The sequence below is a fragment of the Brachyistius frenatus genome, unplaced genomic scaffold (assembly GCF_029030835.1).
Source record: "Brachyistius frenatus isolate BFR_SWC_R1_liver_20210118 unplaced genomic scaffold, ASM2903083v1 Contig_282, whole genome shotgun sequence".
NCBI lineage: Eukaryota > Metazoa > Chordata > Actinopteri > Embiotocidae > Brachyistius > Brachyistius frenatus.
The window spans coordinates 1-20,684 of NW_027210881.1; the positions used below are offsets into that span (position 1 = coordinate 1).

The 20,684-nt window shown below is 42.6% G+C and overlaps 1 protein-coding gene across 13 annotated transcripts; it reads left to right on the forward strand.

The window, feature by feature from the left end:
- The first annotated feature begins 1,684 nt into the window (after positions 1-1,684).
- On the forward strand, positions 1,685-19,712 carry LOC138634925 (muscleblind-like protein 2a). Of its 13 annotated transcripts, none has more exons than XM_069722147.1 (9): positions 1,685-1,872; positions 2,617-2,820; positions 4,887-5,147; positions 8,182-8,235; positions 8,691-8,841; positions 10,648-10,683; positions 11,849-11,943; positions 13,742-13,795; positions 16,109-16,145. In XM_069722147.1, exons 1-8 carry the CDS (start codon positions 1,819-1,821, stop codon positions 13,748-13,750), a joined length of 864 nt encoding a protein of 287 aa, XP_069578248.1. In that variant the 5' UTR covers positions 1,685-1,818; the 3' UTR covers positions 13,751-13,795; positions 16,109-16,145. The 13 variants fall into 13 exon arrangements, with proteins under 13 accessions (XP_069578248.1, XP_069578253.1, XP_069578247.1 ...); XM_069722152.1 differs by having other exon boundaries at positions 11,891-11,943; XM_069722146.1 differs by lacking the exon at positions 13,742-13,795 and having other exon boundaries at positions 16,109-16,223.
- The last annotated feature ends 972 nt before the right edge of the window (positions 19,713-20,684 follow it).

The following is a 20,684-nucleotide window of genomic DNA, read 5'->3' on the forward strand; positions in this document are numbered from 1 at the left end:
GGGATGTGTTCCAGTTATGTGCATTTCTAAGAATAGTAAGAATAAGAATAATGTATTGTTTTAATTTATTTCATGCACTTGCTGCTTCCAGAACAAATCCAAGCATCACAGTATTTCTAACCGTCAGTGCTGTGACGTTATTGTGCTTCAATATATTTTATACGTGCGGTAAAAAGGACTCTGGTGTCATTTAAGATCATCAGGAAGCATCCTGCTGTAGCTTAGAAGCAGCACAGTAGTTTTGACTCCAGATACTATTAAAAAAATAATCATAATTTCAGGATGTTGATATATTATTAATATATCCTACTACTGGAGGCGGGCTCTTCTGGGTCATTGCCAGTTTCACAAATCATTGCACCTCTCAGCTGGAGTCCCGAAGTCTGTCAAATATAATACAAATCATTGCACCCGGCGGCCTCAGACACAGACTGTACTTTGCCTGGTGGTTTGTCCTTCTAACGTGTAGGGATGCACGATATGTTTTCCTGACATATTTAGGCATAATTAAAGCATAATTATTTTGTCCTGCCTTCAGCAGCCGATGTCCAAGACAGTTATCCCTGATTGTGTGTGTTGGTTTCTGCACTTTGAGTGCTGCACTTGAGTTATTAGACTCAGTAATAACCAATCACTGTGAGGGCACGAGACAGACCTGTCATATTTCCATATAAAAGGGAATTAGAGAAATGATGAGGATGATGCTGCTAATCAGTCCACTGTGCTGTGGATCACTCCTGTCATAACCTGAAGGGGTATTCGGACAAAGCAGCTGACCTCCTCATGCTCTAATTTGGCTTCAGTCTCCTCTGCCCTCCTTCACATATTCACCAAGACTCGCCGGGTCATGGCGGTCATGACATGTCCTCTCCTTTTGTCTCCGTGGCCTGTCCCTGCTATCTGTCCTTTCCCCTCTACTAATTCAGATCAGAAGGAGTCTTCACCGTTTCCTTTTCATCCTCCCCACAGCTCCAGCCTCTTTTTCCAGCTCCACCTTTCACTTTGTGGCTCCCTCCTGACCTCTCTCCTCTCCTCTCCTCCACCCACTCTCCTCGCAATAACCACCGCAGTGAGGATCCATACTGGATTATTGTGTTTGCCATTAGCCTCTGGGTTGACAGTGTAATTGCCTTTATCCACTAGGGTTTCTGTAAGCCTGACCCTGCCAACCCCGCATTTGCATTTCCACAGAGGATGCCGGACAGATCTGTCCGTCAAAAAATCTGCAGAGATTTAGTCGTGGTGGCAAAGTGCAGCGAGAATCAGAACAAGAGGTCAACATTTTTTGATCTCTACCTTCATTCATTTTGCTGCCTGCACTGAATCCTGGCTTGTAAGTGTGTCCGTGATGCTGGCATGACCAAGAAACTGGGCTTTGGTAGCGATCTCTGCGCTCCTCCTGATTTTATATGTTTCACACTCACTCGGATGAGACACACACATGAATATGTATGACGCCTTCAACCACTTCATATTTTGGAGTCTGTGTTAAAAAAAATCAATGCCCACATATCTGCCACTTCTTCAGGCAGACACACAACCTGTTCATCATCACTTTATCATCAAAAGATTTTCACCTCACTCTGCTGAGGATCAGAGGCTTCAAGTTTTCAGACAAGACTGCTAATGACCTGGTTTGTGTCTCTCTTTTTCCTCTTTCTCCCATCAACGTTGTGGGTTTTTTTTGTTTTGTTTTTTTACGCTCAGGGCCGTTGCACACGAGAGAACTGCAAATACCTCCACCCGCCCGCTCACCTGAAGACCCAGCTGGAGATCAACGGGCGAAATAACCTGATCCAGCAGAAGACGGCGGCCGCCATGTTGGCTCAGCAGATGCAGTTCATGATCCCCGGCACCACCATGCAGCCTGTGGTTAGTGTGGCATCGCTGCAGCGTGACTCAATGAGAAAATAGCAGTTAAATAGTTTGGATTTCATTCTGGTTTTGACTGACGTTACCTTTCACGCAAGCACAAGTTTCACTGAAATCATGCCAAGTGCGTTGCAGAACATTTTTACTGCCTACGTTTAAATACTTTATCGCACCTCTCAGCCTGTTAGCGACTCACTCTACGAAGATCATAAATATGTTATCGCAATTATTATGATGATGTAATGCCCTCGTACAAAGCACAGAACTCATAATGGGAGTAGACTCTGGTTGCGCTGGGCAGCTGCCAGGTGTGTTTAACTGCATCAATGTAAGGCGAGGCGTAGCCGAAAAAGAACATGCATGCTCAGCAAAATCTAACATAGAGGTTAAAAAAACAAAAAAAACAACCTCAAACTCCTCTTTTGTTTCTACCCTTACTCTCTCTCTCTCTCTCTCTCTCTCTCTCTCTCCACTTTTTCCTCTCAAACCGACTCCTCTCTGTTCCCTCGGCTCCGTCACACTCCTCATCTCACCTCTCGTCTTTCTCACACCTAACGCTGCACAGCTGCACCTCCCTTCATTTGTCTCCGGTGTCCCTTTTCTCTTTTCCATCCCTGCACCCTCTTTCTGCCTTTCACCCACCACCTCCCTACGTACATCACGTTACATCTATATTGTTCTACGTGACTTTTTTTTTGACTCTTGAAATCGGTGTTGCTAACTCCTGCTTCTGTCTCTGTGCAGCAGACGTTTCCAGTCACCCAGGGGCTGGGATCCACCGCAGGTCTGAGCTACACGCCCTACCTGACTCCGATGTCCCACAGCATGGGCCTGGTGCCCACCGACATCCTGCCCAACACGCCCGTCATCGTCCCCGGCAGCCCGCCCATCTCCGTGACCGGCGGCTCCTCCTCCGGCCAGAAACTTCTGCGCACAGACAAGCTGGAGGTGACGCACCCAATCACAGTCTCGCACGCTCTCGCAGACAAAACCAGCAGCTAATCACAGCTAATGCTCTCTTTGAGCTCGTCAAATATAATTATGGCAACCTCTCACTGTTATTATGGGTGAATGAGTGAGTATATTTTATAGTTCCACAGCATTTTTTTGATACTGTAGTTCCAAAAACAGGTGTAAAAGATTTTTTTATACACTGGAAATATATTAACTACATCCTGAGTTACCACAGGCGTGAGAAACAATTACAATACAGCTACGTGGACGCAGCATTAAAACTCACCTTTAACCTCTGAATTAGATTTCACTTTGAATATCAATGAACTCTTTAAATGCAGCCATTTGTCGTATTAATTGCCTTCGACAAGGACCCGAAAGGGTAAGCAAGTTTTTAGCATTCTGTTTTTTAAGCAAGTAATTAATGACATGAATAAATACATTGTGAAGTTTCCTTGGAATAAACCCAAATAAGCAATTCAGGCTTATAAAGAGGGATTTTTACAGAAGCCTGTAATTATATTAAAATAATGAAACCTCACATCAAGTTTTGTTTATTTAAAATAAAAGGCCTGGTGGCATTTGTAACTGCAGTAGAATTAATAAGCAGAAGGGCCAGACAGAAAGACGTATCGAGTAATTTCTTATCTAAACATCACGATCAGGCTCCCTTCTCAATTACCTCTTTACCACCTCTGTGTCCGCCACCATCCTTAAGCATAAGTTGAGGAACACGATTGTGTTATTGCTTACAGAAATAGTTACGGCTCGTGTCAGAGACACGGTGCGCAACAGAAGACGAGATGGTGTAATTACTGTGATTTTAAATTGGAATCTGCTCAACACAAACTGGTACTCGCTAGACAGCCACAGTTACGGCAACTTCAGCCGTCTCCGTCTGCCTCCTGGCAAACAACTCTGAATGAGAGTAGCTCGGTGATTGTGAAAGAGTGCATGAGGAGGAGTTTTTTGTTGTTGTTTTTTTCACTACATTTATAAAGATAAACAACAATCTCCCTAAGACCTGGAGGTGATGCGTAGGTGTGTGCCTGTATGTGGTTTTTTTCTGCAGGAGTGTTATCACTTAGCAACTAAATGAAGCCGGCTCTAATGAAACAGTATCCCTCCGAGACACTTATACACTCCCACACAGAGCCATCATGTGTGTGCACCAGGTTTTACATATGTGTGCTGTATAGTATATGTGTGTCTCAGTCCCAGAGTGCCAGTCAAAAGCAGATCCCCCTGTGATCAGGCTCTGAACAGTTGAACACTGACAGCGATCATCTGGCTTCAGCTCACGTTACGGTTCTCCCACATTTTCTTGAGCCCAAAACTCATTTATACTAAAATAACAGATGTCTGGTTACCTTTTTTTGTTAGTTTTTCTCCTTGCATGCGTTACTCTTTTAAAATACTCTATTGTAAATTAAGGCCGGGGCAGAATTAATATGATTACTACACTTCTACTCGGAGAAAAAGAAGCAAACATCTATACCGTATTTCACAGGTTGTGTTTAATATTGCACCATTTGTTATCTTTTAGTTATAAACCTGGTGTCCTGCTTGTCATTGCTGCTTGTGCAATTTTTTAAATTTCATTTAATGCGCAAGAACATCGTAGAAACTGAGCGGTTTCCTCAGTTATAGAATATAGAGCATTATTATGTCGGTTCAAGACTGTGTGCAACACTTCCTATATATAAGTGTTTTTTGCACTAAATAAATTAGACTTTGTGTGAAAAGGACTTGGTGGACAAGTTAAATATGTAAAATACCTTCAAAAAAAATCTAATAAGAATATTTAGATCCAAGATGCTACCTTTTATTGTTTCCTGGCAAGGGAAGCATTCTCACTGTGTATTTCTTTGTTTTCTCTTTGTGTGCGCACACATCTCTGTGTGTGTGTGTGTGTGTGTGTGTGTGTGTGTGTGTGTGTGTGTGTGTGTGTGTGTGTGTGTGTGTGTGTGTGTGTGTGTGTGTGTGTGTGTGTGTGTGTGTGTGTGTGTGTGTGTGTGTGTGTGTGTGTGTGTGTGTCCACCTGCCTCTCCTGCTCCCAGGTTTGCCGCGAGTTCCAGCGGGGCAACTGTGCCCGCGGCGAGACGGACTGCCGCTTCGCCCACCCGAGCGACAGCCCGATGATCGACACCAGCGACAACACGGTCACCGTCTGCATGGACTACATCAAGAGCCGCTGCTCTCGCGAGAAGTGCAAGTACTTCCACCCCCCGGCCCACCTGCAGGCCAAGATTAAGGCCGCCCAACACCAGGCCAACCAGACAGCTGTGGCAGCGCAAGCCGCCGCCACAGCTGCAGCCATGGTGAGAGCTCAGCACCACAGCCCACCTACTGTAACTCCAGCAGGAGATAGAGCAGGAAACACACAGGCTTCACTTTCACAAGGTTTCTGCTTGTACAGACTGTTTACACAGAGACAGAGAGGTGATTTAAAGCTCCTATACACAGTACTGAAATTCAAATCATTTAAGGCTTTTAGATATTTCTTTCAAAACAATATATTCTGTATTTTTCACACACTCAGTGAAATTAATATTAGCATAGGTATTCTGGTATAAAACATAAAACATATATATTTTAAATTAAAGATCGGAGACTACTGTATGTCCAGGAATACACACTGTAGCTGTTTGCCAACTAAACACAGTCGAACACTTATTGTAAGAACAATTCCTGTTTTTGTTTTTTTTAAATCACTTCAGAGTATAAACCAGTTAAAGTCACATGAACTCACTGAACACACACGACATTATTACACATCATCTTCACTTACTGAAGTTTTAAACACATGCAGCAGATGATGTCACCTACAGTAACATAAAATGTGGAGCGCTGCTTTATTACTGTACAAAAAACCCTCTGCTGGTTTATTCTAGCGGACTCCAGTGTACAATAGTCGTCCCAAAGAGAGGCCGTTGTCTAAAATAAACAGGGTTTAGTGAGACCTAAACGCATCGGTGTAACGCCGCAAGAACAATCTGTTATTATCTCACCGCAGTCCTCTTTTTATTTTCCAATGCCCTTGGTTCATACAATGTGCTGGCTCACCAGCCCCCCCTACCCCTCCACCCCCCACCCCCACCCCCACCCCACTGCTCTCAATGATAAGTGCGGTTCTCTGCAGATCAGTGCAAATTGAATCTGGGATGGATGAGGATGTAGCAAGTCGGGTGGGGAGTTGTGTTTTTTTTACCCTCCTCTGCCTTTTAGATGCAAAAATCCCCCAGCAGGCTGAGGAAGAGACAGACAGACCAACAGACAGACTGACAGACAGACAGACAGACCATGAGGAGAGTTTGTGCCGTGGCTGCTCCCCACTTCCCCCCAGACTCTGAGTGGCTTCTTCTGAATGGTCCTTTCGGCTGCTGCACTCGCACACCCTGTCTCAGCACCAGTGTGCTGGCTGAATTTTTTATTTTATTTTTTCTCCCTCCATGGCATGGGCATGCTTGATGCGTTGCACATACCTCTCATTGGCTGGCTCCATCGCTGCTTGCTTCCTCTCTCTTCCCTCCACGAGTCCACGGTGTGGATGATAAGGCGTTCGGTTTGTGCACATGGCAGCAGCTGCATGGAAGCAGGAAACCACCAATATGCATAAATAAATGAGAGCCTGAGACCTCCAGGCGGCATAACCTGATGTTGACCTGACAGTGCTGTTTTCTTAAAGGTGCAGCTCGACAACATCCCCGTCAGGTACACAATGCTCTGTCAAACGAGAAGATTTAGTTTATCTTTTACAATCCCGTGCTTCGTACTCCCCCTTTTGTTCCTCATACACCCCAGTTCATCAACTTTATGACCCAATTCCCAAAATACCTTCAGCAGTTACAATCTGTGCCAGAGGTGAAGAGGGTTAACCTTAGGACAATGATTTTTTTTTTTTAGTCAGCACCTTTAATCCAATTTTCTTTTGGCCCTTTTATTGAAGCAGAGACCCATAAAACCTGTATTGCTGCACTGCTGCAAATATCATTCTCCATAATTCACTTTTCTTTTTTCTTTTTTGAAATCGAAAGCAAATAGGATAACGTGTACTGTAGATAAGGTTACACATTAACTGACGCAGTTACAGTAAAAAGATCGTGCTCCTGAGATTATGTTGTTTTTACTGTGCCACATTGTGTGTTTGCTTGCCACGCTGTGATCTTCTTCCTCATCGCAAGTCGAATGCAGTCATCTTTGCTTTTCACGCCACTTTTAATAGACCATCTTCCATTTTGAACTAACCAACAGTGTTGAAGTCTGTTAACACCGCAGTGCATCAGCAACGCATTGTCGCTATTTAAAAGGATTTGTGCTGCTAGAAAATCCACATACGTGAAGCGAGAGGCTTGTGCATGGACCCCGTAAGTTGCTGTGTGCATCACATCCATGTCATCTTTTTTTTTGTCTTCCTCTTCTCTGCAGTGACATCAAATGTTAGGCCGTTTTGAATAAATTAACAAAAGCAATAAACTAATATTAGACATGTAAACGTTAACCGCTTCTAGACTTTAAGACCTTTGATGTAGGCGTTTAAGAATAAACAGAGCTCCACATTCTGTTATCAAACCGTAACGTCGCCCCGAGTCCATTGATCACACTAACAACGCCCCTCACGACGCAGCCTTAGCTCGAGCATCGGTCGCTAGGTGACCTGACAGCACTCCAGAAAAAAGGATGCGACCGCTAAACTATTTTTTTGTTAGGAGACGGCAGCAACCGCCAGCTCATCTGCAGTTTAAAATCTGCCCACACACACAAACGTGTCCAGTGAGAGTTGATCGCTTTGACCAGACCCTACTCACATCCCAATCTGTTGTACATGTTTTAGACATTCCTCAGGCCCAAAGTACTCCGGGAGCACTTGTAACTACTGTGTGTGTAGGACTGTAGTGTTGGAAACCTACTGTACAGATCAGTATTTCTCGTCTGAATCAGTTGTGTTTACTGCTTTTTTGATATTTTTCAAAAGTCTACTTCCTTGTTGAGAAATCGTTACTGCTAAATGCTTTCCCAGTAGTGTTGAAGTACATCATACAATCTTGCTTTTTTTTCTTTTTTTTAACCAAAGGTTAATGTAGATGCTTTTTTTGCTTTTGTACTAATTCAAAAAAAAAGTAGCAATGTTTCTTTAAAGTAAACAAAACAATTTTTTTGTTTATGTGCATGCCTATTGTTTTGTATGTGGTATACTTGCATTCAGATTATTTTTGTTTGTTTTTTTCCTTCTCACCTATCCACAATGCAATGCTGTCCCCCATGACGCACCTCTGCTTGCTGTTACCTGTATGTTAATACGCTTGAATCCCATTGGCCCACTGCCATCATGTGCTCGCTGCCTGCTAATTAAAGACTCAGTCGACTGCCAAAGCAATGAAGCGACCCCTCGAGGCAACTGTAGACCTGGTACTTTGACCTTTCACCTTTTGCTTTGCATGTAGCTTCTTTAATTGTACTGTAGCCACTCACAAAATTTAATTTGGCTCTTTTGTTTTTGTGAAACCTTGTAAGACACGTAAATGTATAAATATTTATCATTTATGATCACCAGTGGCAATTTTAGATGATATTTTGCATTTATGAAGTGAACAACGTAATGTTAAAGTAATTCCAGTTATCACTCTTCTTTCTTTTAATGTGTTGTTGATGATTGCCTTGCTACGGTGTAGTTTCTCATTGTCCTTGTGATAGTTACAACCAGTTTCCATTTTTGCCTTTGTTGTGCTGTGCGTAGACAAATAACAAATGTAGGAAATAGTAGTGTTGACTTGTGGAAGTCTACAGTTCAAACTTGCTGTGCTTCTGTTGTGTGTGCGTGTGCGTGTGTGTGTGTGTGTGTGTTTGTGTTTTTCGGTGGCCAGGCGTTCCCCCACGGCATCCTCCAGCCGCTACCAAAGAGACAAGCACTTGAGAAGAGCAACGGAGCGAGCTCGCTGTTCAACCCCAGTGTTTTGCACTACCAGCAGGCGCTGGCCAACGCACAGCTCCAGCAGCCCGCTTTCTTTCCCACAGGTAGGAGCTCCACGTCGGTACACAGATAGAAACACTCATAGGTATGCAGAGCACACACACACACACACACACACACACACACACACACACACACGCACGCAGCTCGATTTGTGCTCAGCTGTCCTTCCATCCATCGAAAACTTATCACATGCTAAAAAAAACAACCCAGTCCTATATTTCATTTTTAAACTGGATTCACGTGCACACACAGAGCTCCGCCGTGATGGTGCGTTTCAACTATTCACCGTGCCATCCCCAAACTTTGATCTGCTGCCTGCTAATATAAACACCTAATTGCTGCCAGGTGGAAGGGCAGCGCAGGCTTTGATCCGAGCAATAAAAAAAGATGTGATATATTACCACCTCCATATGATACACCTGCCGTTGTGATGGACAAGCATTACAAAGGAGGCTCTGTAACTATGTTTAGGCCCCACTTTGAAGGACGAAATAATAGAAAACATGTATTACTTTTTAGGGGGAAAAAAAGCTTATTTTTGGGGCAAAGGAAGCCTTTTTTGTGTGTATTTAATCTCTCTTGACAGAAACTGATATTGGATTTTTCCTTTCCGTTGTATTTTTTTTTAGAAAAGCAATATCGTTCCAATTTTACAAATGAATTCAGGCCCTCTCTCTTATTCCTCTTCAGTTCTTCCCCGACAACAAAAACAGTCTCAGTCCGCTCCTCACACAGAGTGGCTTCAGGGCCCTCGGGTCACCCGCTGAATGAGTTAACTGTGGCTAACGTGGGAGCCTGCAGCTCCACTCATGAGTCAGGAGGATAAGATTCCCACCCCTCGCTCTTTACACTACCTGCTCTTTTTGTTCCTCTCGGTGTTAAGATGCCTCCCTCTCTCTGGATCTGTGTGGGAAGAAGCCCCGGGTCAAACTCATGTTCGCAAACCTTTTTTGTTTTTTTCACTGATCTGTTTCAGATGGGTGGGGTTTCTCCACAACATGTAATATTTGTGTGACAGTGTACCTGAATGGTCCTGCTGCTGTAAACCCCGCCCATCGTCATGTGACGCAGATCTGGATGGAAGCCTGTGCACATCGTTATGCTGACACTGCATGATGCTGCTGTCCGGCTCACCTCTTTTAGTTTTACTCTGTTATTTAGACTTCCCTTTCTCTTTACTAGAATTTACATTTTTGTATTTTCATTATTTTTCTGCACTTTGTTTATATCATATATATAAATGCACTGCAGCTGTTTAATTGCAGGGTTTAACTGTAGATCTAATCAGGATCTGAGCGTGGCTACTAAAAGGCTGGATCTAAGACGTCAGCATGACCAAGTCAGTTTAGTTGAATTTACTCTGCCTGAAATTACAAATTTGTAGCACAAAGCATGGCTAGTAGAGGGAACTCAAACATGCATTTTGAGCAGTTTAACAAGGCGCCTATTGTCTAATCTGTAAATATATGACTTATTATCATTTCTGTCCGTCATATCTGCAAATAGTAACGAATGAACTACAGAACCAGCTGTCCATCATGCTAAACTTTCATCATTTCATACAAAGTATGTTTGCAGTATCTGCTGCAGCTGTATAGAAACAGTATTTCCTCACTAATAAACAGCTGAATAAGGGAATTCCTCTGCTTGCTTTTATACACTGCATTCATAATTAGCTGATATCGCCACAGTAACATCTGAGCTGAGTGAAATCCTGAAGCTTTTTTATTTTATTTTGGTCTTGTCTAACCTTGTTGTTCTCCTCCCTCTCGATTAACCCATTTATTTCCTCCTCTCTCTCCCTCTCTCTCTCTCTGTCTTTCTCTGCATGAACACAACAACAACAGGGTCAGTCTTGTGCATGACTCCTGCTAGCAGTCTTGGTAGGTCCTGACCTTCCCATCGCTCTCACACACACACACACACACACTGTCTGATATTCAGGTGGGGGTAGGGTGGAGGCGGGGGGGGTGCAGCCCTTACAGGTGAGACAAAATATCCCGGTTTCATGGCATCACCCACATGTAGCGATGATGTCACTGTTTCAAATCTCGTATGTTGATCAAACTGCTTTTATTGTGAGATATGACGTGAAACGTGAGCTCTCGTTCATTTTGTGTCACCTGAAAGAGTTGTGACTTCCAGTTCTCGTTTCCCTTCTGACTGACTTCCTCGCTAATGACTGTTTGTTTATGATCCAAGTGTTAGCTCTGATAAAGTACTGCAGACTGATCTGTTCTTAAGCCGTAGGATAGCTTTCTGTCTGTTTGCTGTGCTGTGTTGATCAGGAAATTTAAATCAGTTTCCCAGAGAAAGAACTGGAGCATTTACGTGTGCCGAAAATTACAGGAATTACAAAAAGTCTCCGTCGGCTTATCAGCAGGTCCAACAACGAATAAAACGCCTAAATAATATATGTCATGGTATATATGCCATATATTATGGTCTGATATCACACCGATCCCTCAGAATTGCATGTTTTTGTGCAGTAAAGTAGCCGCCTGTTTCTTTGGCCTCTCCCTGCTGTTCGACCTGTCAGCCCACATGGATTACAAAACCAAAAATTCCCATCCCTGCTGCCAAAACTGTCATTAGATCATCGTAATTGGTGTCTTGTGCTCCTTAACTTCTCTGGGAAAAACAGCAAACTGATTTTCCGTATAAATTTCCTTACTTGTGATTGTAATCAGCTTCTCTCCTCTTTTTTTTTTGTTTTTTTTTGTTTTCTTTTTTTTCTCCCATGCTCTCTTTGTTTCTTCCTTTCTTTCTGTCCTCCTTTGCTTTGCATTGTGAATGGTTGCATGCCATCTGCCGGTGTAACCCTAACGATGGCTTGCTGGCTCTCTGTAACATCCGCCACCATCAACAACAACAACACCAACAACAACAACACCAATACACACACACACACACACACAAAAAAACACACCACAACTGTTACCATGGTTACCATAACGCTCCACCTACCTGTCCATTGCTACCACCTCCTCCCCCTCTACCCCCATTCCTCCTCCTTCGCTCTTCCCCTTTCCTACCCTCAAAACAAAGTCCCAATGATGTACAGTGCTACGCCTGCTACTGTCTCTGCAGCAACAACTCCTGCCACAAGTGTCCCCTACGCAGCAACAGCACCAGCCAATCAGGTTTGCTCCTTTTAAAGCTTTCTTTCATCAGTCCCCGGAGCTCTGAATAAGTACTGCCTTTTCTAATATGAGCTGCAATAACCTGCAGCTGAGCCTCAGCCCACGCCCAGCCCCTCCCCATCCGTCCACGCGCCTGCAACTGGGCAAGCTCACGCTGGCATGAAAGCCTGTGAGTGGGCGTTTTCCAGAGCATTTAAAGCAGGGGAGCTACCTGAGCGAGCCGCTGCACCGTGTCTCCTTTTACAAAAAACCCAACAAGCACTTCTTCAGAGCTCCCACATTTGCAAGTAGTAGTTGTGTTGTGTTGCACTACTTCCTGTTTTTTTTTTTTTTTTTTAATGTTTTGCATGTTCTCGTTTTAAGTTTTATTTTCCACTTTTTCTTGTTGTTGTCAAGTAAGCCTCTCCATCTGCAGCAGGGGGCGTCATCTGTACTGCTTGTGTGCTCTGCAAACACACACACGTGCACACATCCAGGCAATCTCTGCAGCACTTAACAGCCGCCATGTAGGATCTTTTTCTGTTTCCACCTCTCCCACTTTCACCTTTTTTTAACCTTTATTTCCCGGTCGTTGGCTAAAAGGGAGGATAAATCGTGTGAGGGAGCAGTTTTAGGCTACGCTTGTCAAGGGGTGAGACAGACGCAGGAAAAATGATCACAGAAGCTGTCTAAAAATGGCCTCCGCTCTGATCGGCGGCTCTCCTGTTGCCGCGTTGTCAGCGGCAGCCAGGTTTGACTGCCAGTGACGCATGTGTGCCCCATTTAAATCCTGGAAATTGTAGCACAATGCTGGCGCTCCGGCCTCACGCAGCTGGCAATCATTTACTGGTGGTTCTGCACAGAGGTACCTTGAGGACACGCAGACGAACAGATGTGAAGTGTTCCACAGGTGGAAATCTAACTGGCAAACGATCGTGTCGTTTACAGCGAGTGCAAAAGATTTCCACAGATGTAGAAATCGTCTGAAGTTAGGAAAACCCTTAACATGCAAATATAGTCTCTTTGGATGTGTTTTAAATGTGTACTGTCAAATTATACACATTATTGTTATTATTATTATAGATCTAACTAGTAATAAAGGTAGGGAGCAATAGCCTGATTTTTCATCTCTCTTTGTAAAGCTTCTTCTCACTAATTCTCTCTTTTCCTTTGGTTTTACTGCCTCTCAGTGTACAGAGAAAATATTTTTTAAACCAACTAATTGACAGATTGTCAATCAGTCCTTTTTAGATTAAACAATTTAATACCAGCTCAAAAAAACTGTGTTTATATTCCATCTGAGAACGACGGAAATCCCGACTTTCATTTCACAATACAAGGCAAAAGAAATAATAATAATAATTCTTCATGATCCCCCCCCTTTTCCATCATTAACCTCAGATCTGGTCCCGGTACTTTGTGCTTTATTACCCCTCGTCGGCCAGCAGCGCGTGCACTTCCTGTGAGTCACCGTCTCTTCCTGTAATTGGCATGCAGCAGCAGTAGCAGCAGGAAGCAGAGCTGCTCTTTAAAGATGCATGTGGGACAAGGAGCCGGAGAAACACTGACGTCAGCCTTCGCTGTCTGTCTCCGTCTGCCCCCACCACCACCACCACCACCACACACACACACACACACACACACCTCACCGTTCCTCCCCCATCCTCCCCGCCCTGCATAAAGACCTCTCCAGCGAGGACACGTTAACCCTTGTAATCATCAGCTGTGCTGCATACAGCGCACACCTTGTTTACTCTGCTCATCCAAATCACAGGGATTTTCAGAACACACACCCAGCCTCTGTTTTCTGTTTTTTAAGGACTGCTGACGTCACTGTTTTTGGTGCAAAACAGCTTCTCGGACCCAAACAATTGTGAGTTTGCACTAATGCTAGCTGATTAGCATCAGCTGTTAGCATCTCCTTTATTATTAAGTTCATTCTTAAACATAAATCCAGGATCAGGATACCTGGAGGCAGAGCTGGAAAGCTAAATGTGAAGATTGATGATGTTTATAAAAAATCAAATACCTTTGCTGAATGAAATCTGTGTGTGTTATTGGACCAGACGACTAATGGTTAATACATGCAGACATGTTGAGAGGTTCAGCGTCTGGTCAACTCATGACCCTCTGAACCATTAATGTGACATGACAAGCGGTAACCAATCACATCATCCCATGTCCAGGCACATATTAACCATGTGCTCTCACTGCTGGTAAACGTCACCACATTTTGCTGGAGATTGTGAAGCTGCAGCGCCCTCTACTGTCTTAATGTTGTACTCCAGACTCGGCGGTCACCGGCTGCTGAGCTGATGGGAAGATGAGGCGCAAATAGAATTACAGATTGTTATATTGAGCAGCTCTCCAGCTGGAGGACCAGGGTTCAGTCTCGCACCTCCCTGTGGAGGCAACCTGCCATTATTCCTATCACATTTACCACAATTACCACATTAGGTCGCGAAGATCCAATGCAATTATCGTAATAATCGGATATTAATTTGTAAAAAAAACTGTCCAAACCTCCACCATGACACTTAACCTCATTACCATCTGCCGTCTAACTGACAAGTGCTGGGCTGCTCGCATCACTGCACCAAATCTATGGCAGCCAGGACCGGCAAACAATTCTTGGTGTTTGTTTGTGCTGTCGTACCGAGTTAATCCCCCACCACCACCACCACCACCACCACCACCACCACCACCCGCGCCCCCGTTTGTTCCTGTTTCCATACTGCACCGTGTTGTGGGCTTTTCCTCGACGCCCGTGCACATCTCACTCCGTGGCGACGCTCCGTGATGTGTGATGTGACCGGTGGCTTCTGTCCTTCGCTGGCTGACCGTCGTCCATTAACGGGCGCCGCGACGGCAGCCAGCAGCTCCTCTCCCTGTCTCCCCTCTCTCCCCTCTCTCCCTCTCTCTCTGTTTGTCATGCGGTGGATTAGTCTTCATCTCCTGAAGAGGGAAAACACACAGAGGGCACCAGACCAGGGTCAAAATGCTATTTAGCCAACAGTTAGAAGATGTTATCTGTTATCTCTTATCTGCATGCAGCACCAGACAGGTGGCGTTCCCACAACTCGGATACAGAGAAGTACTATTCAGTGACAACACTGTTGTTGTTGTTGTTGTTGTTGTTGTTGTAGGAAAGCACACCTACCTGTTGCCTGAAGGTCTCAGTGTGTTTCAAAGGTACGATCACAGCCTCCTCCATGTGGGTGGATGTGAACGCAGCAGAGTGACGTCTTTGTTTTCTCGCTCCTTCTCCAGATACATATTTCAGTCGTCAGTGGCCACTGTTAGTCGTGTTTTGGGTAAAACGCCACAAAGTTTTGAATTGTGCCTCTTTCAAAACCAATCGACGACCATCCAGCGATAGTTGGTGCCTGGAAAGGTTGCAAAAGTTTCTAAACATGTTGTGCTGTTGATCATCTGGCAAGCGACTCGTTCGAAGCCCACTGAGACCTTAATATCGTAAATATTGTGTAATCCAGATGTTCAGGAGACACCAAACACAGCAAAACATCAGTTCTGTGCTCTGAATTTATAATCTTATGTGTTTTATTTCATCAAAATCAGATGAAATTTCTTGAGCCCGACCGATATGTCGACCGGCTGATTTTATTGGAAATGATATTATATGAAAACTCATTCATGGATCATTGGGGCAAATTCTAAATTGTTATATTCATGTGTGTTGTTTTTTTTTCTTGCTATTTATATTGATTAAATTCTCAGTTGAGTTTCCTGTTTCAGTGCACTTATATGAGCGTGAACAAGGAACTGTAAAATATCTTCATTACATATCTTTGTCACAAGGGGCAAAAAATATTCAATAACCACAGAGAGCATTGCCAAACAAAACGGTGTTAATATTTACCGTATTTACTGGTATCTTAAAGTCTAAAAAAAATATCGGCCACCGTATCTGTGGTCGTGGGACATCTGCAGGAGGGGCTGATTGGGGGAATTAACTCTCCCTGGCACCGTTCCCTGAACCACATCAGAAGGTTTTCACCGCCAGCTTTCCACATCATCACCAAACATCTAGTATCGTTCAAGCTCTAGAAATTTCACTGTTAACAATGCTAGATTTTGTACGTGTTTATTACTTGATATGGTATAAATAATAGCTTGTAAAACTAAAATGGTCTCTCCTTTGCTGTTTCTTGTCTCCGTCTCACAGATCATTCTGAAATAGGCATCAGGAAGGGAACGGAGTGTCACGAAGCTGCACTAGGAAACCCAAAACAGCCCCTCTGTAAATACTACCTTACCTCTCCCATAGAGGTCCAGCAACCTGCATGCTAAGAGTGTAACACTTCAATTTAACCGTAAGAACTGCAGTGCCGGTGTAACACACAAAAAAAAACACAAAAAAAACAAACATATATATACTGTATGTATTGCTAGAAAAAAAAAAAAACTATTAACATGAAAAAGTCAAAAATATTCTTATGTATAGTACATACATAGCAGGCAACACTATAGAGGTCATTTTAACAACTGTTCTCCCAACCTACCGTGGATCCCCTCTCTTGCAAATTTATTCAGAAAACCTCTGCACAAAGTTCACTCCTTTGGTTCGTGGGGGGAAAAAACAAAAACAGATGTTTGATTTGCACTGTATGAGAAATATAGTGCGAAATGTTGGAGCGGAAAACTAGGAAGAGTCACAGAAAACCCCCATGCACAACCACACCTACGCACTCGGCGCTTTCAGGAGGCTTTTCGTCCTTGCAGTCTTTGCTCTTTTTTTTTTTCTTTCCTCTATCTCTCTACAAAGTTGAATGTCCTCGGGACAGACAGGTCTCATGTTTTCTTAATGCGACTGTCCTTGCGAGGGTTTCCTCCGTGACCCCGGATGCCGTTGAGATGCCATGTTGAAGCTCATCCTCCCCGCCGCCTGCCAACTCTTCATCTCCGGACACCATCTTGCCAAAGTTGCGGCAACTTGCCAGAAAGCAGAGCCACGTTTTAACACCCTCCTAAATTCTTCATTTGTTTTTATGCCATTGCCCTCACTGCAAAACACGACCCACTCGCCCTTTATTTGTTGCGCTGCCGGGTTTCCGTTCTTCGTCAGCGGGATAGATTGTGCACGGACTTTTGCATGCAGTCGGGGACGGGGGACGAAAGTACCCAGACGGTCGTGGCCATTACCGAAGAAGCCTGACGGCTCGGGTCTGTGCCAAGGGCTCAACAAAAAGCTCGAGGGGTTCGTTCCAGACATACCAAGCCTTGTGTGTGTGTGTGTGCATGCGTGTTCATATCTGGAGACTGATGGTCTGCCGGCAGACTGGGACTTGAAGGTCGAGCAGGTGATGGCAACACCGGGCCTGGTAGGAGAGGTTTGATTTGAGTTTTGATTTTTGATTTTTTTTTGTTTTTGTCTTTTGGGGGGAGGAAGGTGAGGGATTCAAGTGCTAAGACTAAACAAACAAACAAAAAACTTTAAAAACAACAAAAAAAATGGTGCGTTTGACGACGCTCGTCAAGCAAAAAGATGACTTGAACTTCGACTGGAGGGCTATCTGTGACCGTCGGTTGTCCTGTCCAACCCTACTATCACCGATAATCCTGTTCCATTTTAGAAAAAAAAAACAAAAAAAAACTGTAGAAGTGCCTAAAAAAAAATTGCTCATCAACAACACATGCATCCAGAGCGTATCACTAAAAGTCACAGACACGACACACTGGCTCGTCAGGATGGACCTTTTTTTCCCAGGAGAGACATCACACTTTACTGGAACACCGTTTTTCTAGTAAACCGCTCGTCAACATCACAAGTGACTTTATCGAAAAACAAAAAGAGAGAAACGACAAATCAAAAACTAGCTTTGTAGAATGTTTGGTGACTTTCACGGTGTACCATCATTTCTTACCATGGTTTGCGTAGTTTACATGAGGAACGTGAGTGAGAAAAAAACAATGTATTGTAAACTGTGTAATGTATGTAAAGTGTCTCTTATTTTGAGAGTTTATATTCATGGTTCTAGAAATGTATTCAAAGTTATTTAAAATTTGTGTTGTGTCTCCTATCAAGGTATGTTTGACCCCCCCACCCCTCCCACCCCCACCCCCCCAAAACCTTTCACCACCTCCAACTCCCAGAACAATCATGTTTTGTTTTTTAGCCATTTTATTTGATTTTAAACCAACCATTTCATTTGTTCTTTCTTCTTTTTAAACGAATAGCGGTGTGTTTTAACTCATGATACAAAATTTTGATTTTCCATTTTACAAAATTCTGATGTAATTTCATGGTGCTTGATTGACATCGACAATCCACAATCATACATTTGAAACAAACAGTTGAAGTTTGGTTTTATTTCTTATTTTTTTTTCCCCCATTCAGTTTCGACTGTCCTCACATGCATTATTGATTTGTGTGTAATATTCGTGGAAGGTGGTAAAAGTTATATTTTGTTGTAATTTATCTTACGTTACTCTTGGTCAAATTTTAGTCGAGAAACAATGTTGTAAACTATTCTATTTTGAAATGAATGTAATTTATTGAGCTGTGCTACGTTCTGCACGGTTGGTCATTTCAAGGTCTAACCTGTCAGGTTCAGCGAATGAGAAGTCGCACACATGTCTGAGCGGGGAAGGGGGCGGGGCTTTTAAAAGTAAAACCCACCAATAGAAAGCGACTGGATCTTTCTTGCCTTCTCATCGATTTAAAAAAAAAAAAAAAAAAAAAAAAAAAAACGATCACGGTGTTGCAGTAATGAGCATAGTTATAGAGTTGCTTGTGTTGTTGGGGAAAAAAAAATGTTTATTGTATAGATGACATTTTACCAAAAAAAGCAAAGAAAATTTCAAAAAAGATGTACTTTTCACTCTAGTATAATAGTATTTCATAACAATATTAAGTTGTTGCTGTGGCAACCAAATGTTGCAATTACTAAAGTTCGGTATTTTTGTAAATGACATTGTTAAGTTGATTTTTTTTGTTCCTTTTTTTGCTAGAACACTGTACACAAGGTAGATTGTAAAGAAGATATGAACATTTCTTATTCTTCACTGAGATTATGACAATGATCTAATATTTTCATTAGCAAATGACAGCCTGTATAGTGCTGTGACTGTAACACTTATAGATTTAAAGTCATCAATGTTACATAGATTACATATATAATATATATATATATATATATATATAAGATCGAAATAATCTATAAATTAATAAGTTCAGATGTACAACTCTACCCCTGACAAAGGACCTTTAGGTTCCACGCAGACGTTTTATTTGAGGCGTATGTATCACTAGACTTTAGGATTGCACTTTCATATTGTTTAAAGACCTGTTTTTCATTTCCTTTAAGGGTTACGAGGTCTCTGCACCCTCTTAAGTACAGTAAATCTGTTCATCAATCAAAAGCAGATACAAATAACTTTAATTCAACACGTTGCATGGGGGAAAATGATATTTTCTTTTCTTACTAAAACGTACTGAATGTTTCTAGTGAAGGAAAAAAAAAGAAAAAAAAGATGTCTGTACACAAAATGTTCTCATTTGGTGGCCCGACACGCCCTTGTGTTTGGAAATCCTCTTGAGGTGTAATGTTTTGTTTTTTTGTTTTTTTTTAAAAATGGTGTTGGCAATGATTGACTGATGGTAAAAAGAGAAATGTAAGCACTTTCTGAGCAGTTGGTCAACCGAGCAGACTCAGCTTATCCAAACACTTTGCCTTATCTTGAGTCCATCGTGCTTAAGGTTTTATGTTTTTAAGAGCTCTTATGAAATTTATTAAAAGAGACCTGAACCGAGTCTCTCTCTTCTCAAATCCCTTCTGAGTTTCATTTCAAATATGTACCTTTATATCTGAGATCATTTTTTTAAGGTTTTAATGTACACGAGGCCAAAAAAAAAAAAAGAAAAAGGAGGGTGACTGCAACAGAAGGAACAAAGTCGCTGATCTTTACTTCTGGTCTCCCGAATCTGTAGTGAAATCTTTTTTGTCCCATTGCCTTACAATGGAACCGTTTGGAGTTTGTAATTCGCAGCTTTAGCCAGCAGAGGTCGCTACGCCGGAGACTGCAGGTGATGACGTGTGACTGCCTGTGTCATCGTTGTTGCAGTGTACCTTACCAACCACGAAAAGACATGAAGATAAATTGACAAGAAGACCCTCATCGGATTTATGGTTTTAATGTAATCATTTTTAAATGTATTCTTTTTGCATATATTTTGTGCTATTTTATGTTTCTATAGTCAAATGTTTCTTTGGTTCCAGCAAGATAGTGTAAAATCTATTGAAAGACAGAAATAAAGAAAATCAAAGAATTTTTTTTCGGTCTGGATCTCTTATTTGTGTCAGACTGTATGAACATGTTTGTTTTTATCCAGTTAAATGATTGTGACTGTTTACTGTGTACCAACAAGTCTAAACATCCTCTGACTTAAATGTCTTGTTTTTTTTAGAGGCCCTCTCGAGGACCCTCGGCGGTCCCTGAAGCCCATTACCCTGAAAGTAAGTACATAAACATCAGATCTCATGAGAACTTCTTTTTTTTTTCCTTTTTGCATTTTTTTTATTTTTTTTACCACAGATAATAAGCCCAAAAGACTGGGACATGTCAGCTCTTTTTCAATTATTTATTTACTATGTCATTTCCTGTTACTGCAGTGGAGCAGTTTTTGGAAAAAAAAAAAAAAAAAAATGTGTATGAGGGGTTATTAATACCACTATGAAAATGGCTATAATTGTTCACACATTGGAGAAATAGGTCAAAAACACTGGACACAAATTGGGGAG